The sequence below is a fragment of the Podarcis cretensis genome (genome assembly GCF_951804945.1).
Source record: "Podarcis cretensis genome assembly, chromosome: 10".
NCBI lineage: Eukaryota > Metazoa > Chordata > Lepidosauria > Squamata > Lacertidae > Podarcis > Podarcis cretensis.
The window spans coordinates 28,652,662-28,676,980 of record NC_137179.1 but is presented as its reverse complement, the minus strand read 5'-3'; the positions used below and the strand labels follow the sequence as shown (position 1 = coordinate 28,676,980).

Here is a 24,319-nt window from a genome sequence, read left to right as displayed (position 1 = left end):
CCTGGCAATCTGCTCCATTCTGAATCATGGCAGTATCACAGGCTACTCTGAGCTGAGCATGTGGCTGATTGGCTTCAGATTCCCCACTTGCCTCAGCCAGCCTTCTGCAGCTAGCCATCTCTGCTGCTTTAAATCAAGCTGCTTTATACAAGCTGCATCTCTGCTGCTTCAAGCCTCATTCCAAAGGCAAGTTCAAAAGTGCTTTTTTCTCTCTGCTGCCTTAAATAGTGCTGCGTCACTATTCTCTGCAGCTGCTTTACTCCAAGAGCACTTTTAAAAGTTACTTTCGATTTCCCCAGCAAAGTAACTTGATCCTATGATCCTTTGCCTGTGTCCGGCAAACGGCTTTAAAAGTTCAAAGTCCAGCCATAAAGCCATTAATTAGAAGCTGGCAGGCTGCCCGGAGCAGTAGCACATACCTCATCAATCATTTCGACGTGCAGAGATAGCGTCCGATCCGTCCCTCTGCATTCCGATCCTTTTGCCGGCACTCCGATTCTTTGCTCCTTTGCCAGGAGCCCGATTCGACTTCTGGAGTCCATTCTCAAATCACTGCGTTTTTCTGGGCCCGCAACCAGGAATGTTGATATTTGCAGTGTCCCGTGCACAGCGGAATGATGAGGAATACGTGCCAACATGCTCTATGTTGCTTTATTTACATTTCAAAGCTGGTAGGTTACAGAAAAACATCTTGCCTCTGCCGGAGCAGAAAAAGCATCCTCTAAAGCACGGAGGGAACAACGGACACTGAACTGCAAAGAACAGTGAAAAACAGGAAACCAGTGTACGTCACATCCAGTCTCCCTTTCCCGTGAGAAAACCCAACAGCAATTGACTGTGGAATGTAAACACCTGTCTCGTGACAAGCACTTTCGCTGCACAGTGAAGAGAGCAGAAACCAACAAAGGATGGGTATACCAACAAGAAGATCCATGACTTGCAGCATGGAAGGTAGGTCTAGAGTATTTGGGTAAAAATTGTAGGAGAGGGAAACAACAGTGAATTCACAGTGAGAGTCTACTATAGATCTCCAAGCCAGAACGAAGGCTTGGATGATGCCTTCCTAGAGCAATTACCAAAAATTCAAAAAGAAGATATAGTAGTCATGGGGGACTTCAACTATTCTGATATCTGTTGGAACTCAAGCTCTGCCAAGAATGTAAGATCCAATAAATTCCCCATTTGCCTTGCTGACAATTTTAGAGCTTTTGGAAGCTGGTAACTCTGATTCATTAGAAGTTTAAAAAATGAAATAAATGTTGGAAGGCCAACTGCCTGGGATTCTGTAGCTATGATTCTTGCATTGCAAGGAGTTGGACTAGATGACCTTTGGAGTGCCCTCCAACTCTTCACTTCTATGATTCTATGAAAACCAGAATCAAAAAACACCTGACTGCACCACTGAGCATACTGAAAAGTGGAGGGGGGAGAACCTTGAGAGAAGATCAGGGGGTAGCCATGCTTATCTTCTGCTAAAAGAAAGGAGCAGACAAAATTAACCAGGTGTCTGGATGATTGAGTAACAGTGTGCAGCGCTGCAAATTTGTTGCAAGATAAAAAGAAAAGAAAAATATTCTGATAATGAATAATGAGGAGAGGTGGGACAACAGCCAGGTACTAGCAGAACGGAAGAATGCTGCCCAGATGATTATCAGGACATTCTGTATTTTGTTATATGAGATTTATGTGGGAAACACACACACACACACACACACACACACACACACACTCGGGAACTGAAGAACAGTGGCATATCCCAGGATTGTATATGAAATGTAAGCAGCAGATCATGCAAAAACACTGCCAATCTGCTCACACCCCAATTGTCTACTTCTTATGTCAAAGTTCTGTCCACACTTTTCAGGATCTTGAGGGGGGTTTTTCCTTCCTTCACATCTGGCAAAGCTATCTGCCTCCCTGTCAGCTCTGCCCCTCATGTTCTTGTGCATTTTCTGCAAAATATCTACAGCACAGGGAAAATTTACATTTGGGGACATTGTAACCTAATATCACATTTCTGATTAAATAATGGAAGATTATGTCAGGATCCTGTTATTCAGCATTATATTTAATTCATCACAATCTTCAATTTTTTAAATGCATTTAAGGCTATAACAGAACCTCTAATCAGCTGCATTGGGAGAAAGCAGGAAGTTTCCAAAAGAATTTAGGTCAATCTTGCAGGCACATACCCAGGGCCTCAATTATACTATGACTGTTATACATATAAATTAGGCACATTATTTGACGTTGTGTGATTATTTATTTGGAAGAAAACCTACCGCTGTGTGCTTATGCAAGGACCACAAGTTATGCTTGGCCTGGGAACCTTACTTCTGAAATTGCAAATTGCTGGGTTTGTAGAACCCAGAGCTTTGATTGGAATGCTGCCTTCAATATCCGCCCAGCTGCGACAAACAAAATCTAATACAGCAGAACCACAGAGGGTGAATTTTGAGAGATTCAGGGCAGACAAAGCAAAGTATTTCTTCAAGCAGCACACAGTAAAACGCTGGAATTGAATTCGACAAAATGTAAGGAAGGCCACCAATTTGGTCGTGGTGGTTATGTACTACCTCCATGTGCCGAGGCAGCATGCCTGTGAATGTCAAGCGCTGGGGATCACAAAGGGAAATGATATTGGCGCTCATGTCCTGTTTGGTTGGCCATTGTGAGAACACAATGCTGGACTAGGTATGCCTTTGATCTGATCCAGCTCTTCTTAGAATACTTAGAAAATAAACACTGAATCCAACCTCATAACCTAATTCACTCAGCTAGCTTGGCTGCTGTCACATTAGTTTCTGGTAAGATAGACATATAGCCATTCTAAAGCTTTGTCATTTGTGTACTATTAGCATTGCTTCTCTCCAGATATGCCAATTTAGATTCCTTGAGAACAGCAATTTAAGGGTTATGGAGGTAGAGTGCCCCAGAGTCCTTTTCAGATGCTGTAAGAACAGAGAATGTGCATAGGCAGGCATGTAAGTACATTTTAGATATGCTGAAATTCATAGAATGTACTTATTTGATACATTTAAATCCTACCTTTCAAAACATAGCGTTTTCTCAGAATAATACCTGAAAGGGTTTAAGTTCTTCTTCTATCTCAGGCACAAACAAGTCACACTGGCACTCCTGACCAGAATCAAGGTCACAGTGCTATCACATCAGCACCCACTACCCTCAGGCCACAGATACAGATAGGCAGGTGTGTGGAGGAATGAGAAAAGTCTGTTTCCTGCATTCTTTGTCCTCTAGTGCAAGGGGTTGTGTAAGCCATTGTGAAACAAAGTTACCAGCAACCTGCTTATGCATTCCCTTGCACATCCTGCTGGCACAAAACATTCCACCAGCTGAACAAGTGTACTGCTAAGTGACAATATTAACCCAATTTAATTAATATTAAATTAACTTAGTCATACATTGGATACAACTAGGGTGCTTTAAAAGTAAACCATCAAGCTGGACTATTGCACTCAATAAGCTTTGGGACATATCTAATAATGCCATCACCTTAATGAAACGTCTTTATCAATTTTGAATACCTTTGTTTCCAATTTTTATCATCACAAATTAAAACTGGAGCATTTAAAATGTTTAAAGGGCACAAAATCAGCTGAAATTAATGGGTCTCAAAATCCACAGCCAGCAGTAGCCAGCATGTCTTGCTTCATGATAAGACTGCTCTGGGACTGGAGAACCTCACACAACATTGTTCTTTGTGTCACCGACTGGCTAGGTACCAGGATAATCCTAGGACCTACTTGCATTTCAATGGATTGTGATCCCCTCCAGCTGTCCATTTTATTGCACATTCGTTATTTGTGTTCAAGGTGGTATCAGGGCAATTATATGGAATCCATTTTTAGTAGTTTGTGTTGGAAAACTTGCCCCCTCGGGAGAGGCTGGCCCCTCTCCTCAGGCTCCCGGGGCTTGTTTGCTGGTGATCTACCCTGGCTGGAATCCCCACAGTCCAGGAAGATCTTGATAGGCGACATCTCCCTGCGTGGAAGATGCACACCCCCTTCCCCCTTGCATACCAGCAGGAGAAAGAAGATAGTCAGAAAGTCTATTACATCTCTAGTTTATTTCTGACGGTACAACTGAAACAAAAACATGTCCGTTCACTCAGACTTCTCTCCAAGCAACTGACTCAGACTTCCTTCACATACGCAACAGGAAGGTCTCATATTACACAAAGAACAAATCCCTGTGAACCACCCTGTGAACTGCCTGGAACATTCTTTCCCACGGCTAGTCACATCATGTGATGTAAACACTGAACTGCTTATTTGCAGCTGCATAGTACTCATATTCCAACAGTTTGCACTGCAGGTGTTTGAGGGCAAACAGTACTAAAAGAAATCCTGGAACTTTTCATATCACCAATGTTCTGGTGTTGTTGTTGTCCCCTCCCCCCTCGTTGCAGTATAGTGCAAAAGTGGCCCTCCAGGAGGCAGTAAACGCAGTTACATTGGATAAGCACCACTGAACTAAGTAGAATGATGTACGAACTGTTCAGTATAAACCTACTATGAAAGCATTGGTATTGCATCAAATATATGTTGCAGAATATATTTGCCAAACAAAAACCACCAGGCTGGAGGTGCCTAGGATTATCCTGTCTGCATTTCAATGGACTGAGGACCAGCACAGGCAGATGATCCATATAGCACAGGTTGATGGATCAACACACAGCTCTGACTCATCCTGTCAAAATCCATACACAAGAAATTGAGATAACATTTGCTAATTTAGGGATGTATTGTTGTTTTCTCAGCAGCAGTTTTTGCCTTTTATTTGAGATATTTCTCAAACCTGGTAATGGTGCTCGGTCAAACTGGCTGAAAATTAAGTTTAGATGGGTTTGTTGAATGTCAGTTTCATTCTGCTCAATTAATGTTTTAAACGGTGTTGTTGTCGTTTGAACCACCGGTGGCTATATTGTGCCAAGATTTGAGGGTAGACACACTTGGACTAGATTCTCACTGAGGTGATAAACATGAGTCAGGACTGTACCACTTTAGACTGCAGGTTGGGGACACACATAATCAAATGCTACTCCATACAAAAATGGAGTTTTGTTCTCACTCCCGGCTCAGTGACATCTACACTGGTTTGGTCATGTCCACAGAATGGAAGATGCCAGGATCTTCAAGGACGTGCTCTATGGAGAGCTGGCTTCCGCCAGCAGGCCAGTTGGCAAACCAACACTGTGTTATAAAGATGTCTGCAAATGTGACACGAAGGCTGGCAACATCAACCCTATCATGTGGGAACCCCTTGCAGACAACCACAATGTCTGAAGACAATGCAGTAACATTGTGTATCCATAGCAGTGACCAGAGGAGAAATGACCAGTGGGAGCAGTGGAGAGAGGAGAAACGCCATAGTCCATCTGCAGCAGCACAACTGGACACCTTCATCTGCCCCACCTGCAAGAAAACATGTCTCTCCCACTTCAGTCTTTTCAGCCGTAGCAGGTGCTGCAACCTTCCAACAGCTTGACCTCACCCCCAAAGGCGTACTCTTCCAGTGTCTCCTGAGAAAGACAGATGCCAGCAGCAATAAAAATAAAATTTATTTCACCTAGAAATCAGAGAGAATCTAACTCAGCCTTCCTAACATACACTAGTGTTCTAAGTACAGGAACGTTTTTAGCATGGAGGAATATAAAAACCATATGAATCCTCAGTTTTAACACCGCAGTAAAAACAAAGCCATAGATAACTATTCTCAACCGTTATTGTGTAATGCTACCAAGTTACTGTGGCAGTATAATGCAGTTTGTCTGGATACCCATTTGGTTTCTGCTCCACTGCAGAAATTTCTCCTACAGCTGAGAGGTACATGTCAAACAATATATGTGAACTTTCCCCCTGTAAAGTAACCCAGAATTTGGTTGGGTAGTGTCACTCCATAGATGGTAAGGTATGTTACCAATGATCTACCTCCTTACAGCTGCCCTAAGTCACAGAGCATGAATCAGAGGTGAAGGAAAAGAAAGATTTTGTGTCATTGTTATCCAAACCTTTCTGCTTTGCTGACTTTTACACTTGGTTGCTCTCTCTAACATTCCCCATTTACCACAGTCTTGAATGCTCAGAGTTCATGTTGGATGGCTTGCTTATTAGGAGAGAGTATACCGGGCAGGAATGTGACCAGAATTTACATAGGGTTTCCATTCTTTTGGCCCATACAGCTAATGCTCAAATGTGCATCTCAAATTCTGAGCATGTAGCAGCCTAGATGATACCTACAATATTTTTGCAGTGTCAGAACTGTCCTCCTGTCCTTGCCCTCTAATCTTCAGTGATTATCAAGAAGAGATAATGAGCAAATACTCCCATAGTTCCATGCAACTTCAATTTTATTCAAAAGCCTCCAAGCTAAGAGTGGTTTCAGACATTCAAGATGTTATTGACTTTTGCTTCCTGTTTTCAGTGCATGTTGGTAATATTAAAAGAGAATTCATAGCCACTCTTACTTCTAAGTAAACATGCATAGAATAAGGTTCTAAACCATTCTTTGATTAACACTTTTGGACTCTCTCTTTTTAAAACCTACAAGATCCCACATTACCCCAGCTTTGTTAACTGTTAGAGGTAGTTTGCTGTATATTGTTTCAAACTGTATAAGCTTAAGTCTGTTCTGAGACTGCTTTTGCCTGTATAGCAGCCTATTAGTTGAAAACTGTCAGTATGTCTCCCCTAATTTTGTTTTCTTTAAGTTAAACATACCCAGTTCTTTCATCATTTTCTTATGTGTCATATATTTCAAACTCAGTAAGTGGAAGTCTGCCTTTCACAAAGATAAGGCTGTGGGTAGGATTTTTAATACCAAGGTGTTCCTGACAATAACAAAAAAATGTATTCCTTAAACAAAGGTTTCTTTACCACCACCTATTTTCCTTTTCTTTCTTTGATTTGCTGTCCTTTTTCTTCTTGAACTTTGTTCCATTTCCCTCCTTTATTCGGTCCTCTGCTCACACTTCTTCTATCAAAGTCCCATGTGTACCTTCTTAGGGTGGGTCAACTCTCACTTTGGTTTTAAAGTCTGCTGTTTAGAACACAGCTACGTTGGCACTGTAACTATTTAATTTTCTGTCTCTTGCTAGACCTGTCTCCCACAGTGTCTGACCATCTCAACATTTTCTAAAAAACAAAAACCTGTTAACCTCTACAGATAGAAAGCTAAAGTATAGTGTGAATTGAATCTTAAGAAAATGAATACAAGAGGGAACTGAACCCACACCTTCTACATCCCAAGTGAATGTCATAATCAGCCTTCTTTACACTTCTGCCAAGAGCTCCCTGCTTTCTTATATGAAAGCTACTCTCCTGACTCCCTCAGGTAGTCACAAGGAACTACTGGGTTTTTGAAGGTTTCTCTAGCACAGTAGTTCCTAAGAAGCATACTGGTCCTCAAGTTCTGTCTTAGCTGATATTAGGGATGATAATTTTAGTTTGGAGTTCCTTTTATTCACTTTAGCTGTTTTGATGTTTTGACTGATTTTACTACCTGTATTTTATAGAGGTTATTTTCTGCTGCTTTTACATATTTCTGCTGCTTTTTAGGTTAGCACTGCAAGTTTAAGTGAAGCTATGTCCCTGTTCAAATAGAAAGAATCTCGGCTGATAAACAATGGAACCTGGTTTCATGTTTAGGACTCGCCCTCCTCTTCTGATCGCAAACTTTTAACTGATTTTAATATTGTATTTTAAGATTGCTGACCCCTGGGACTTTGGTGAAAGGGGGGTTAAGAAAACTAACAAATAATAATTAGCATGGAGGGAGCCTTAAACCATGGCTGTCAGACCAGAGCTGCTGTGTCTGAATTGGGCTTCTATGTCTGAAGGCGAGGTTGAAATTTTATAAATAAATACAAAAAACTAAATGTTAAGATTGCTGGGTCATAATACAGATGGTAGTATCTAACTTTAATCATACTTAAGAGTAGATAAGTACAGTGGTGCCCCGCAAGACGAACGCCTCGCAAGACGGAAAACCCGCTAGACAAAAGGGTTTTCCGTTTTGGAGGCACTTCGCAAAATGAATTTCCCTATGGGCTTGCTTCGCAAGACAAAAATGTCTTGCGAGTTCCTGCGGGGTTTTTCCCCTTCCCCCCCCCCCCTTTCCCTAAGCCCTAAGCTGCTTATCAGCTGATCCGCTGATAAGCCATTTATCAGCTGATCCGCTAAAAGCCGCTAAACCGCTAATAGCGCTAATCCGCTAAGCTGTCAATGGGCTTGCTTCGCAAGACGAAAAAACCGCTATACGAAGAGCCTCACGGAATGGATTAATTTCGTCTTGCGAGGCACCACTGTATGATCTATTAGAATGAATGAGCACAGCTAACTTAGGTCCATTCATTTCAGTGGATCTATTCTGAGTAAAACAAAGTTGGAGACAACCCAGAGTTGTCATACACACACACACACACACACACACCCCTTTAACAGTGCATAAAAAAAATGCAGTCATGACAGTTCCTTCATCTACCTTCTCCCAATCCTGCAATAGCATGCAAGATTTCAGTTTTGCACCACAGCAGAGGGTGGAAGAGTGGACAAAGGAACCAAGTGAAAGAATAGGGAGCTCTGGCAAACTGCATAATTTCCCACATCTCAGCAGTTTAAAAAGGGCTGCATGTTTTAATTAGGGAATTACTAAGACTGCAATCTTATATACCAAGGATGGGGAACTTCAGGCCCAGGGACCAAGTGTAGCTCTCCATGCCCCCTCCCCAGGCCAAGCTTCTCACCAATCTACTTTGTTCCTGGCTAGATTGTTTTTATCTGCATTGATGGATATGTGTTGAAATCTTTCCAATGTTGTTACATTAATTGCTACACCATTTTTATCTCTGACTCCCACCATTATCAGCAAGCAACTCCCATAAAATAACCATAAGGGAATGTAGTCCTCAGGCTGAAAAGCTTCCCAGCCCTAATACATATTCAGTTAGCAGGGAATCTCATTAAACTCAATCAGATTTACTCCTGAGTAAACATGCACCGGATTGCATTGTAAGGCTGCAATTCTGTGAATAATTACTTGTGCATAAGCCTCACTGTGCAGACCTCTGAATATACAGATAGGATCAGGCTGCATAGCTTTAGAGGGCAGGTTTATTCCCTGGCGGTGGGGAAGATACTTATTTCTCCTGAACTGTGATTTCTCCCTGCAAATGTGCACCTCAATAAATTTTCACACTTGCTAGACTCGCTTCTGGTTTCAGAGTCCAGGTGATGGGGAAATTCTTCAAATATAATCATTAAGTGTGTATGCAGAAGACAATCTGCAGGAAACAGAAGAAAATCTTCCTCCAACTATCACTTCTCCTCCCTACAAACGCCTGTCAGCCATTACGTTTCCTTGGTAGCATTTAGTTCCACCTAATTTTAGTTGATAATCAGTGGGGCTGGATTTTAATCACTGAGGACAATTTTTAATTGGTAAGACTGAAAATGAATGTTTTGTTTGTTTGTTTGAATATAGTGGCATCTGCACCTCCACAGGGCAGGAATTCCAGTCAATGCACCACTACAGAGGAGGCTCTATCCTAATGGGTGCTTCCACACTGTCCCTTCATGTTGTTTTCTATGATCCAATTCCTATCTACCTGTTTTGCCCACATCCTGTCCAGAGCCACTGTGTTTAAAAGCCCATTTATACTAATCAGTTGTAATTTGACTTCTTTATCAGTATTGTCATTAGAAAAAGTCTGTTTTAAATAAGCATTTACTCCCCTTCAATCCTTTCAATATGCCCTCTTGAATGGAAAGAAATACTGTAGCCACTGCATTTATTAAAAGAAAAGTGCAGGTTCTCAAGCCTGCCTTCAACCCCTATGCTCTAGCCAATGCTTCCTTTGTGGGGAAGAAGGGATATTCTTGCTGATGTTTACTGGTATTACCTCCTGTATAGTGCTTCACATTTAGATGTATGTCATTGAATTCACACTGGCTTTTGGTGGCTAGGGACAGAACAAGATTAAAGCACTAATCCAATCCATTTATTTGGGAGTGACCGCCATTGAATGAAATGGGACTCACCATTGAGTAGACATGCACAAGACTGCAATTGTGCTTTAACTGGAAGATTCTATGATTAATATATTGTTACTCCACCCGAGCTCAACCTACAGATGGGAGAGGGTTCTAAATTAAAAGGGGAGCATACAACACCTTGTAAGGAATTTGCTGCCACAAGGTGTGCCAATGGCCACTGACTCAGAGGGTATTTTAAAAGTCACATAGGTCTGGCAAATGGCTAGCACTCATGATGTCTAATGGAACCTCCATGTCCCATGGAAGGATCTGGTTGGATACTGTTGGAATGCTGGATTGATCCCACAGGGCTTCTGCATTCTTATGAATGTAACAAATCCTTAAGAGCTTTTGAGTCCTGATGCTGAGCCAGTGTGCTGTAGTATAGAATCATAGAACTGCAGAGTTGGAAGGGACCACAAGGGTCATCTAGTCCAGGCAAACTCTGGCCCTCCAGATGTTTGGGACCACAATTCCCATCATCCCTAGCTAACAGGACCAGTGGTCAGGGATGATGGGAATTGTAGTCCCAAACATCTGGAGGGCCAGAGTTTGCCTATGCCTGATCTAGTCCAATCCCCTGCAATGCAAGAATCCTGCCCACAACTGTTATCGGAGCACAATCACGAGGCTGCCAGATTCAGATCAACACTAAAACACAAAGCTCACGTGGTGGCCATGGTTTAGTTCAGAGGTGCTCAACCTTTTCGGATGAAAACCTGGCAGTGCTCACAATGCCACATGCAGCAGGCAAAACACCAACACTTACATACCCCAAATAAAACAGAAAAGCAGGCAAGCCCATAACCAAACATTGCCCCCCCCAAAAAAATTAAAACTGGAGGGACAGGGCTACAGGCACCAAGTCAGAAAGTGCTACGAGGGCTGGCCTAAGGCATTTTGGCACCTGAGGCGGACCCCCAAATGGCATCCCTCTACCTTCCAGGGAAGAAGGGGTGAGGGAAGATCTACATCAGGAACAAGGCGGCGGGGGGGGGGGGGGAGATCAACACCAGGATCAGCTGCCCCTGTGGATCTTAGCACCTGAGGCGCTCACCTCACCTTGCTACCTAGGTAGGCCAGCCCTGGGCACTATATTGGAAACACCCGGGCTAGCCATTATCACCTCAACAGTAATATTGTGAAGATGTAAACCAGTGGGGCCTATGCCACCGTAAAACGCGGTATTGACACACAATGAACTCTAAAAAGCGAATGGCCTTTCCAGCTCTGGAGCAATGTCAGCTGCTGCGATTAACTGCAATACTGGCTGGCGCCTGCTCTCCGCCCTTCCCTACCATTTCTTCCCCGTTTTCGGGGTCAAGGGGTGGGGAAGCAGCAGCTACTCTCCCCTCTCTCTGCTCCCCATCCCGCCTTCCTTTTGCCTCAAGGAAGGAAGGGTTCCCTCGTTGCCTTTGCTCGGGAATTCGCGAGGAGAGGCCCCTCTCCTATGGTTGAGCAACAGTAGACGCCACTCATCCCCGAGCTGGGGACGTTGAAGTGCGGCTGCCCGTCAACGATGAAAAAGGAAGGGCCGCCGGAGGAGGGTCAAAAAGCGCGCGACGCCAGTGACCGTTGGAGACGCTTCGAACCCCCCGCAGCGCGCGCAGCCCTTCCCCGCTCTCTCCCAAAGGAGGGGCAACGTGTGGGGGTGGGGAGGAGACAGGGCCAGCGTCGGTCTGCGCAGACGCGGAAAACTCAGTTAACCTTGCGTGGAGCCTCCACAAACACAGAAAGTACATAGGAGCCACATAGCGGCGTGGGAAGGCCCACTGTCGATGGGCGGGTGGGGGTGTTTAGGGATTGACTTGGGAAGTGAACCCGCGTCTTGCCTCGCAGAATCCTAATAGAAAGTAGTCACCGAATCGGGATTATCCGAAGACAGTTTAACCGTAGTCATTTCCGGCGTCCCTAGAGAATTGACAACGAAAAGAGCATGATTCCGTCCCAGTGGTACAGGCCGCCCGGGCTCAACCAATCATAAAATAGGCTCGTTTGGCGGGTCATAAATCACCGGGTAGAAGACGACGGTCCACGCACGCAAAATTGTTGCTTTGAATGACTTCATCGCTTCCTCAGGCAGGGGCGTCATCGCGGTTGGCGGCCCTGGACGACTTCAAATGATTGAGCACAAACTGAGCCAATAGGCGCCTAGAGTTCCTTTTGATCGGCACATGCTGAGAACTAATGAGCCGAGGGCATCGACGAAAAGGGCGGAAAGGACGTGCGAGGGAACAGCCAAACGGAAATGTAGGCGGGCGCAACGCGAAACCAATCGCTTCTTCCGAGAACGGGGAGCGTTGGCCAATAGGATTGCAGGTGGGGGTGGGCGGGGGAAGCGCGGACCTTCTCGTGTCCTGTTGCTAGGAGAGGGCTGGAGTCGCTTTTTTCCGCAAGAGGCGGAAGAGCGTGGTTTAGGTTGGAAGCTGGGTTTGCGGGGACCCGGTAGTCCAGGCCCTGCGCTGCTGTCCCCGCGGATCTCAGGGCGGCTCTCCCTCCCGACCCGCTAGGCCCAGCCTCAGGGGTCCCTTTCTCCGCCTGCCTCGATTCCTACACAACCCTCCCCTCCATAAGCGCCGGTCGCTTCTTCTCCCCTTTCCCCATAAAATCCTCTCCTGTGGTGAAGGGGTAGCGCAGGCCATGGTGAAGCTGGCTGCCAAGTGCATCGTGGCAGGTGAGTTCCGAAACTGGCCGCCTTGGCAGCATCGCTACAAGTCGCACCTCGTGTACAGGGACCTGAGAGTCCTGGGCCAAGGCATGTCCTCGTCTCAGAGGGGAGGAAAAGAGCATTGCTGCCTCTGCACAAACGCCCGCAATCTAAGGATGTGGTTAAGGTGTTCGGTTGCTTTTATAGCAACGCAGCCTAACAGGAAACCGTTGCTTTTAAATCATTCCTGCCCCGCTCTAGAAATCTCTTGAGAATCCCTTCCCTCCTAGATCGACATGGTTAGGATTGGGTTATATATATATATATATATATATATATATATATAGTAAAGAGTATATGCCTTGGGTTTATTTTGTTCCCTGTAGAAAGGGAAGCACAGGAGCACACCAGGTAGGAGGACTTGCTCTTCAAAAAGCGAAAACACACAAAGAGGAAAAAAGCTCGGCACACCTGCTATCTAATTATTCTACTGCTCTGAGACCAGTTTGACCCTCCAATGTCAAACATAAGCTCTCTAGGGCATTGCTGATTTCTATCAGTCACATCTAATTTTGGTTTTGTGATGTGAATGTTTTGTCTCTTGTGTTGCAAACTTTCTTGCATCGGTTGGTGGCATATAAATCAATCAATAAATGATTCTAGTTGTTGAAAATGGCAACAGGTCCTCCTTTTAAGGGGGCAAAGGCTTTCTTTGCAAACCTGTAAAAGAAAACAATGGTGAAAGGAAGAGATTGTTCCAGTTCCATGTTAAATAGCGGGCATGTCCACCTTTCAAGAGACAGAGATCTACCACTATAAAATAACTGGCAGTGAGTTACATACCCCCCATGATCTACCAGTAGATCAAGATCTACCTGTCGGACGTGCCTGTTATATAGAAATGGACTGTAACTGGCAGTTTGAACTTACCTTGATTTGCCAGAAAGCATATTGACGGTTGGTTGGTTGGTTGGTTGGTGTGCTTTGTTTAAAAAATCTGCAGATCAGGAGGCACTGTAGGCTTTAGGATCAGCTTTTAGACATGCAAGTTTCCCAAATAGAACAGAAAATGCCAAGATTATTGAAAGATGATGTGGTTTTATCGCATGCTTAGCATTATGGGATGTTTCTTTAGAATCTTAGAAGGGTCGTGACCCTAGAATCAGATCACTCTTTTTCAGGGGAGGAGGGCAGACTCTGAAGGGGGAGGCCATGCAGGGCTAATCCCCCAAAAGCTCTTCAAAGCAGGGCTGGTGTGTTCCGCTTGAGGCGAAATGAGAAGTGCCACTCCACCAGCGTAGAAGGGCCAGCATCGGCAAGATTCACAAGATCCCTTTGTGCTCCGTGAGATGTTGCGAGATTTCAGTGAGATCTCGCTGGAAATGGGAACCAATGCCAGCACTGCTTCTCCACTGGTGGTGGAGGCGGCAGAACAGGCAGGGTGCCCATGAGGGTACCAACTCAGGGACTTACTCTGCTTCATCCTGCCTCATAGGTGGGCAGTCAATTGGTGCCAGTGCCCTTCTTGCCTAAGGATGTATCACTGCTGTCTTCAGTCTAGAGGACTCCATTGCAGAGGCCCCCATGAGGTGGGTGAGGCCAGAGCAGAAGACTAATGGAGCAGGCTGGGGCCTTTAACTGATAAGGCAACTACCACCAAGGGCAGGACCAGTAATAGGTATGCTGCCGCTATATAGAGCTCAATCTCAATTTGATAATTGCTGAAGCTACATCAGCACTCTGCTCTGGGCCTCACAATGATATATTACATATTTTTACTTTAAAAGCAAACCTTACACCACCATTGATAAATGCAAAATACTCAATTTGCCTAAACAAATTTTATTTTCTAATTGCCTTACAAGGTGGCCTAGTCAACCAGAAGCGTATAAATTTGACTGTGTTGTCTCATGCATAATGGACACATTTTTTCTGCTATGTCCATTGGGTGTTCCTGTCTTACCTGGCATCCATGCAAGAGTATGAAGTTTGAGTGGAGTAAACACACACAGACCAGCCGCCCTGAAAAGCACAATTTCCTTCAATTAGTCTTGGAAATAGTTGCTCAATTTGAGCCTAAATACTGAATTTTTCATGCATGTTGCTCCTGCGTATGCATGTCTAGCAGAACAATTGCATCCTGTGTGAACAGAGAGAAACTGTTGTGAAATCTGAGCGTTTCGTGCATCTTATGCAGAAGAATTAACATGTTTTTCCTGTTCAATTCTGATGCCTAAAATGTTGATACTGAATCCTGACAATATTGTTATGATCGGAATTAAATATTTTTCCATACTGGAAAGTACCGTATGTTGCACCTTTAGGCAATGTTTCCACAATGCCATTTGTTGTGTTCTGTACAGTAGATCTCCTAACTTCACTCTTGTTCGCATTATGAACATAAGACTGGACAAGGTTATGATTAGCATTCATTGATAATAAGAATGTTGTGACAAACTCAAAGAAGCAAAATAATATTTATATAGTAGCAAGTAAAATATATAAGTAGCCCAAAAGTAGCTGTCCTGATAGATGGTGAAGAAAAAAGGTAGAAAGTCAGTTTCTGTAGTTTCCCATGCTATGGTCGGTAGTACCACAGCAGATCTTTGGAGTTTGTGTACTTGCAAAAAATTGAGAACAGGTGTCATACAGCCTGAGGGCCATGCTAAATGCAGTTCTGGATAATCTTGAGCTGCCACAGAACGGGCAGGTAATTATTTTGCTCCTTGCTACAGTCCACACAAAAAAGAAAAAACAGCTTTCGAAATGTGTGCTTTTCATTTCAAGGTGTGATGGGGGCATCCCTTGAAATGTAAATTGCAGCTTTGAAGAAACAATTTACGTTATGTGGGTACTGTGGTAGGAAGAAAAACTTTTCCTCCCCACCTTTGTGGTCCAGAGACTCCTCAGCCTTCCCTCAGCCACTGTTTACACTAAAAACATGCATTGCTTTTAATTACATTCACACAATGAATGTCATGTCTAGCTTAGACCTGTTCCTTTGCCCAGATAAAGGTAAAGGGACCCCTGACCATTAGGTCCAGTCGCGGACGACTCTGGAATTTTGGTGCTCATCTCGCTTTACTGGCTGAGGGAGCCGACATACAGCTTCTGGGTCATGTGACCAGCATGACTAAGCCACTTCTGGCGAACCAGAGCAGCTCACAGAAACACCGTTTACCTTCCTGCCAGAGTGGTACCTATTTATCTACTTGCACTTTGACGTGCTTTTGAACTGCTAGGTTGGCAGGAGCAGGGACCGAGCAACGGGAGCTCACCCTGTCGCGGGGATTCGAACTGCCAACCTTCTGATCGGCAAGCCCTAGGCTCTGTGGTTTAACCCACAGTGCCACCTCCGTCCTTTGCCCAGATAGGTATACGGTATTTAAATCCTTTGGTTTCAGCATGCATATAAAATGTATAATATTGAACTGCTCATTGTTGACATCAGTATTATTTATTTATTTAGCATCCCCCCCCTTTTGTTTATTTATTGAATTTATATACCACTCTATACCCGCAGGTCCATTATATTTCTTAGAATATAATTGGAGGAAGGAAGTAACTTAGCCAAATTAGAATAAAAGTATTTTTCCTATTTGTTGTGCAGGTGACCCAGCAGTGGGGAAAAGTGCCTTGGTCCAGATGTTCTGCAATGATGGGGCTCATTTTCAGAAAAATTATACATTGGTGAGCTTTTGGATGGAATGACAAGCACCGGGGAGGAGAGACATCGGTGTGATCTTCACAGATCTGAATGTTAATCATAGTGCTAAGTATCTTGGTTACATTTAAAATATCCCATCAGAAAAGTGGCAAGGATATATTTACCTAGGACCAGTTTGTACACTTACACAACCAATTATGATCAAATGCAGGAGGAGCAAAAGTGCATCCCATTCCATTTCCCACTACAGTATATGTCTAAGGAAATGTGGAACAGGCACCCCATACAGAGACCTGTACATGTGGAAACCCAATTTGAGGGGGAAGACTTGTACAAATCAGGTCTCTGCACTTGTAAGTCTTCATGTTGAAACATACTTTTTTGTATTTACCTTAGGTGAGCAGAAAAAGAAGGCTGTACTATTTCTCTTATGAAGATTGTTGCCTGAAAAGGGGTTTGAAAAATACCCTAAAGAATCTATAGCCAGAGCTAGTCATGCAGCAAAAATAAACTTTCTATAACTGTGAGCAACTGCCTTCATTTCAGCCTGGTTTTGTTTTTTCAGGCTAGTCCCAAACATCCATTTTTCAAATTCTGAGTGTTTCTATGACATAAATTAGTTCGTTATATTGTGATGATGATTTGAAAAGCCTGAAGGATTCTGTTGGCCCTAGGCAAGCATAGTATGAAAATACACTTGCTTCCTCTGAATCTTTATGACATGTTTACCTTATTTTGATTGACAGACAACAGGAGTAGAATTGCTGGTGAAGACGGTACTCATTCCAGAGACAAATGATAGTGTGGTGAGCCCAGCTATGATCTAAACAGATAGGTTTTTTAAAAAAGTTAAAAAGCCTATCTAGAATTCTCATTTTTTTCAATGACTTTGTTTAACTTACTCCGATTCTGTTAGTTAATTTATACAAACGTAGGAAAACTTATTTGTATAGCATTAATGTTGCCAATGCAACATCTTGGACTCTAATTTGTTCCAATAACTTCATACCCATTGGGACTCCTACCTCTTTGGGATAAAATCATGTAACTATGTTGGTATATGAGTTGCCATTTTGTCTATGCAATAAGTTGATACTAGGAATAGTAGCAGAAATCAATGTTTTATAGGAAAGGAAAGAACAAGCTTTCTGGACCATCTCAACTGCTTTGACTCTCCCCCAACCCTCAGAGCTCTTTGCTGCCACCATTTGGCTCATCACAGCTATCTGCCAATCACCCATTCCCACCACCCTTCTGAGTAATACCCCTCCCCACCTTCTCACTATATAGAAGGGTCTGGAAACTTCTGTTTCAGTGTATCTGAAGAAGTGTGCATGCACACGAAAGCTCATACCAAGAACTAACTTAGTTGGTCTTTAAGGTGCTACTGGAAGGAATTTTTTTGTTTTGACTATGGCAGACCAACACGGCTACCTATCTGTAACTGGAACCATTTGGTGAGTTAGTCATGGGCTGCTTGGTGAAATAGGGCAGTGAAATACTTGCAAGCTGGACTACCCTGGGCTATGGTGTGTTTTCTTCTGTATTTAAAAATATAATAGTTAATTCATTTCTATAGCTCTGTGGGTTACATGTATTATTATTAATTATTAAGATTGTGATCATTGCTGTGCCTGAAGTGAGGTAGCATTTAAAAACCGTTTACTTAGTAGGAAAGGTTTCATGGCTACACATTGTTTTTGCTTTTGCTTTCAGGAACTCTTCCTCTTTGACTCAGCAGGGAAAGAAATATTTTCTGAAATGCTAGAGAAACTGGCAAGTAGAATATAAGAGTTTTCATTCAACAGATAAGCTCTGAAGCACCCCTGGCCTCCACATCCCAATTAAAGCTTGCATAAGAACTGGGAGTAATCATTCCTTCCTGTCTTCCGTTTTCCTAACAACTGGATGGATCGTCACAGTGGGGGGGGGGCAATTTTCCCCATGTATAAAAGTTATTGGGAGGGGAAGAGAGCGGTTCAGTCTCCTAAACAAAAGTGGGCAGAAGTTTAAATACAACTGAGCAGTGCAGCACAGTTTCAAGTGTACCAACTAATGCCTTCTGGTTATTTGAATTCTTTCAGATAATTAACACAGGCCTTTGTCTGATCCAGCAAAACACTTAAACAAGAATGCATATTTTGGGATCGTTTCACAGAAAATAGTTATGCCTTAATTTGGCTTTGCACTCCTGCTTTGTAAATTGAAAGCCCGTGGATCTTATTGTGCAGAGAGCATATTTGCATAGAGTAGGAATAGCCTGGTGCCCCCAGAGGTTGTTGGACATCAACTCCCATCATTCCTGACTATTGTCTGTGCTGGCTGGGACTGATCAGGGTTGGAGTCCAGAAGCACCTGGAGAGCACAGTGTAGGCTATCCCTGACAAGGAAGACCTTTTTATGTTTCCCTAATAGATCTTCAACTTCAACTTGCTTTGTTCTTACGTGTTTGGTAGCTTTCCTAGTTTTTAAAACACTGGGGCAGTTACGCTGATTCACGAAGTGGGCATTGGCATGGTACCTTGCTGAATATGCCAGAGAAAAGTATAAACTGTAATCTCTTTCTTTGTCTTTCCCAATAGCTATGTTATATCTTCATTTGGGATGGTTTTTAGACTTCATTATGAGTTTATAGGGACACAGGTGGCGCTGTGGGTTAAAGCCTCAGCACCTAGGGCTTGCCGATCGAAAGGTCGGCGGTTCGAATCCCTGCGGCGGGGTGCGCTCCCGCTGCTCGGTCCCAGCGCCTGCCAACCTAGCAGTTCGAAAGCACCTCCGGGTGCAAGTAGATAAATAGGGACCGCTTACCAGCGGGAAGGTAAACGGCGTTTCCGTGTGCGGCTCTGGCTCGCCAGAGCAGCGATGTCACGCTGGCCACGTGACCCGGAAGTGTCTCCGGACAGCGCTGGCCCCTGGCCTCTTAAGTGAGATGGGCGCACAACCCCAGAGTCTGTCAAGACTGGCCCGTACGGGCAGGGGTACCTTTACCTTTACCTTTATGAGTTTATACTATGGTCTTTTCATGGAATATGATCAGCTACTGCTGCACCACAACACACACCCCAGTTTTCCATCCTTGAAAGTGCTTTTTTGAGGCTTTGGATAAGAATTTGGCTGAATTACAGCAATGTACCTTTCCTTTTGAATGCCAGTGATATTTCTATAGATGACGGAATCCTTGTCTATCAGACTTTCTTTTCTAGCTCTGGTTTTCTGATGCTCCTTATATACCAAAATTATTTTTTTATGAAGTCTCCAGGGCTGTAATGACTATTGACAACATCTGTTCCAACAGAACTGACAGTGTTTTCCTCTTGTTGCACAGTGGGAACAGCCCAATGCCCTGTGTATTGTATATGATGTTACCAATGAACAGTCTTTCAGTAACTCTGCCAAATGGCTTGAGAAGCTAAGGACCCAAGCCTCTGGAATACATATTCCAGGTAGGAAACTGAACATTTTTGCATATATACTTTGTGCCTGTAACTCCTGCACATGAGTTCTGACAGACATCAGCATCTCAGTTCCAAGCTGTTAGAATGCCTTTCTTTTATTCAGTCAGTATCGGAAACAAATATGGGAAATACATATGCCATGTGACTCCCTTGTGGTGTTTCTTTCCATTACCTTGTCAAACAACACATTTTCCTGTCTCTTTTACCTGTTAACTTGCGAGATTTTATAGTGCCATTGTTAAAAATTCAATGCTTCTTTTCTTCCTTTTTTTTTTTTTTTGTAGGTGTGCTAGTGGGTAATAAGACCGATTTGATCGATAGGCGAGTTGTGGAACAAAAACAAGCTAAAGACTGGGCAGAAACCAATGGCCTAGAATACTGCGAGATGTCAGTAGTGAGTGTCTATATAATCGGATGTAGAGAAATAATTGCTTTCATTTTCAGATAGAGGAGGCACTGGATTATGTTGTCTTTCTGTAATTTAGCTTGTTTCCAGCAATTGTTGTTTCCTGCAATTGTTGTTTCTTGAAGTAATTAAACAAGTTTTTCCTCTGTCTTTATATATTTATTTTCTATGTTTACAGAAAGAGATGGAAAACTATGAAGCCCCTTTTCACATCATGGCAAATGCTTTTCACCGACTCTACAAAGAGAGGGTGGAAACCTTTCATTCATTGGTATGAGGCACCTCTGAGTGTGATAATGCTTAGCTTGTTTCATTTCTTTGTGCCTGGAACTAATCAAATGTTTAGCAATCCTGTAAGAGTGGAAGTTAGGCTTTTATTTTCTTATTATCATATGTTTTCCTGTAATTCTAAGCCAAAATAAACCTATTGAAAGAGACTTTAACTATTATTTCACCTGGCTATTACTTATCCAGTGACTTAGAATTTGGCATGCGTGGCTTTGCCTGATTGCAGTTTAAATATTGCGAAAGCGAGTATAATGTGGGTCAAAGCATTCCCAAATGATTGAGGGTTGTTTAAAATCACAATATTAGACATTCAGCTGGAGTGTAGATTGCAGATCAGGAAAGATTCCGTAAGAGCCACCAGAATGTCAACATAGTTAATGAGAAGAGTCAAAGAAGCTAGTAGATGCAAAAAGATTTCCTTCAAAATATGGAGGTCTTGTCCAAATGAGAACAAAAAGTAACGCAAGCTTGGGGAAACAAAGTGCAAGCAGGCAGTAAGGAAGAGCACATTGCTAAAAACATGAAGCTCAAAACCAGTAAGTTATTCCAGTACATTAGTAGCAGGAGACTATATGGGGAGGCAGTTAGACCCTTGGATGACAAAAGGGTCAAAGGAGAATAAGGACATTGCAGAGAAGTTGAATGAATTATTTGCATCTGTCGTCATAGCAGAAGTTATGGGGCAGATCCCAGTGCCTGGACTCACTTTTGCAAGAAGGGAGTCTGAGGAACTGAGGCAGATAGCGGTGACATGAGATGAAGTTCTTTCTAGGCCTAATAGACTAAATAAAATAAAATTGACAAGTTGCTGGGTCTAGATGGCACCCACCTGAGAGTTCTCATAGAACACAAATGTGAAATTGCTGGTTTTCTAACAAAAATATGTAACTAGCTTTGATTGGAAAGTAGTCAATGTTACACTGATATATAAAAATGGATCCAGGGAGGTTCCTGGAAATTATAGGTCGGTTAGCTTAACATCTATCCTTGGAAAACTGGTGGAAAGCACTGTTAAGGATAAAGTAACCAAGGAAATAGAAGAACAAGCCTAGGTGAAACAAGATGAGCATGGTTTCTGCAAGATCAAGTACTGTCCCAGAAACCCATTGGAACTATCTGAAAGTGTCAACAAGCATATAAATAGAGGTGATGTGGTTGACAAAATGTACTTGGATTTTCAAAAAGCTTTCGACAAGGTACTGCACAAAAGACTCCTGAGTAAGCTTAGCAGTCAATGAAAGGAAAGGTCCCCCTGTGGTGTAGGAATGGATTAAGTAGCAGGAAGCAGAGAGTAGTAATAAATGTTCAGTTCTCTGAATGGAAAGCTGTAGGAAGTGGAGTTCCCCAAAGGATTGCTTTTGTGACTTGTGTTTTTTAACTTGTTCATAAACCATCTAAGAGTTGGAGGTGAACAGTGGTGGCCAAGTTTGCTGATGATACTAAATTGATCAGGGTCATTAAAACAAAAAGGTTGTGAAGACTTTCAAAACTGAGTGAATGTGCAGTAGAATGCCTGATGATGAGAATCGCAGGTGAGCCGAGTGCTGTTGCGTTCAGGTCCTGCTTGTGGGGTTCCTACAGACGTCTGGTTGGCCACTGTGAGGATAGGATGCTGAACCAGACGTGCCATTGGCCTGATCCAGAAGAGCTCTTACGTTCTTAAGCCCATGGGGTAGTTTTCACAGCTTGGAGCTCTTCAGCGTTACTACCAAGACCAATATCTGTTTGTAACTTCACAACATTTACTTTGATTATTTAATTGATGGTTTTGATATGGCTCATTCTCTCTGGCTGTTTGTAGTTCTCTTAACTGCTAAGGGCTTTTCTTCTCCCTCTTTTACCACTTGAGAATGCACTGCCCTCTGCTGGTGCCCAGACCATTTAAGGAAGGGTATGTCAGCCAGGGGTTAGAACACAATTGCCTTCTAAGTCTTTGCCTAGCATATTGAAACTTGCTTTTGCTTAACAGTTTTCTTCCCATTTTACTAGTGCTTGTCACACTGTACATTTGTAACTGATGGGCTTCTGACATTTCCACTGTGGTATATAAAGAATTAATCTTGTGGGAGTGATATAGAATACACTTGCTACTTTTAAATTGAGAGATTATACTGGAAAGACTTGTCATAACGTATTTATCTGTTCTGATTTTTTTTTTTTAATTCTTCCTTATCCCAAGGGCTCAGGGCAGGTCGTAACATGCTGCACATAAATAAAGTCTAAAAATATCATGTTACAAAACCCATACAACTCAAAGCATATTAATATGGCCCAATGTACACAGAGTTGTAGCACACTTACCAAAAACCAATCCAGATACTTGTGACTTTCCATACGCCATCTACAAGTGCCAACGATACAGAAAAGCATCATTCAAGCAATCTCATTAGCTGCAAATACCTTTGACTAGAGATATGAGGTGCAGATTACTATTTTTGCACATGCGGTTCTTGCAAAGATGCTTTCTTTTTAGTAAAGCTAATAGCAGAGAGTTCCTGAAAAACAGTCTCGTTGGTGAAGGCAAAGAAACTGCTGATTGAACTCTTAATGTACATTAACACAAATAATAATAATAATTCCTGGAAAAATTGTGTGGAACTTGCCCTTTAAAGCAGAAGGATGGGAGATGGACAAGGAGTGAAGGTGCTGCTGTGCTTGAGCAAATCTGGATTATGCCAAAGAGGCAGCAATTAAAGGCAGAATTAGTAGGGCTGCTGCTTGAATCCTCTAATAAATCCACATTCAGGAGCTGTCTTAAGGTGGGGGTGGGGATGGGGACCAGGAATCTGATGCGGGTGCTGACAAGCAAAAGTGCTGCATATCCTTTCCTTATGCAGTTCTTGCTTGCTTTTAGGCACTCGCACGTACATACACAGGGAGAGAGGTGCTCTGCTTTGGTAGCAAATAATGGCTGTCTTCACAAATGGACAAAGCATCTGAAGTAGCAAATTGCTTCCCTGTCATTTCTGAAGTTCTCTTTGAACTGTTAGCATTATATGCTGATAATGCTTAAACATCTGCATTGTCTACCCGCTGATGTTAAGTTATTTTCTTCATGCTTTATCAATGTATCCCTACCAATTATTTTTCCTAAATGGGTGGTTGCCAATTCTGCTTGCATTTTATCATCCCCCCCCCTGCTCCTTCCAGACTTGCTACACACCCACAACACTTTATACACTAAAGAGTTAAATCTTCTGAGAGTGATGTGGTTGGACAGATATAATCACAGAAGTTCATAGGCTTCTGCACCTCCCTAATTATGGGGCAGTTCCTTCGTTTGTCATCTTGGTCTGTCGTTTCTCGTGTCCCAAAATAGCAATATGTGGGTGGCTGGGGAACTGCTCACTTGCAGATTCTTGTTGCCCAGACCTCTGCAGTAATCCATAGGATCAAGGAGTTCTAGAGCTTGAAGGCACCCCAAGAGGCATCTAATCCAGGCATAGGCAAACTCGCCCTCCAGATGTTTTGGGACTACAACTCCCATCATCCCTGACCACTGGTCCTGTTAGCTAGGGATGATGGGAGTTGTAGTCCCAAAACATCTGGAGTGCCGAGTTTGCCTGTGCCTGATCTAACCCAAACTCTTGCAATTTCAGAAATCAAAGCTACAGAAACCCTGACAGATGGCCATCCAATCTCTGTTTAAAAATCTCCAGTGAAGGAGACTCCACCACCTTCCAAAGTAGTCTGTATAACTGTTGAACAGCTTTGGGGAAAGATAGAGCCCTGACTTTCTCCAAGAAGCTCCAGGTCTGTGGGGATAAAATGGCAGGAAGAATCATGTATTCCACCTTGAGC

At 43.1% G+C, this 24,319-nt stretch overlaps 1 protein-coding gene across 6 annotated transcripts; it reads left to right on the top strand.

Moving 5' to 3' along the window:
* The first annotated feature begins 12,082 nt into the window (after positions 1-12,082).
* Positions 12,083-20,667, top strand: IFT27 (intraflagellar transport 27). Of its 6 annotated transcripts, none has more exons than XM_079993110.1 (7): positions 12,083-12,305; positions 16,313-16,392; positions 17,116-17,175; positions 18,086-18,145; positions 19,695-19,812; positions 20,109-20,218; positions 20,409-20,667. In XM_079993110.1, the coding sequence occupies exons 1-7, from the start codon at positions 12,230-12,232 to the stop codon at positions 20,505-20,507; spliced, it is 603 nt and encodes a 200-aa protein (XP_079849236.1). In that variant the 5' UTR covers positions 12,083-12,229; the 3' UTR covers positions 20,508-20,667. The 6 variants fall into 6 exon arrangements, with proteins under 6 accessions (XP_079849236.1, XP_079849234.1, XP_079849238.1 ...); XM_079993108.1 differs by having other exon boundaries at positions 12,083-12,374; XM_079993111.1 differs by lacking the exon at positions 12,083-12,305 and adding an exon at positions 12,401-12,729.
* Positions 20,668-24,319: the final 3,652 nt, after the last annotated feature.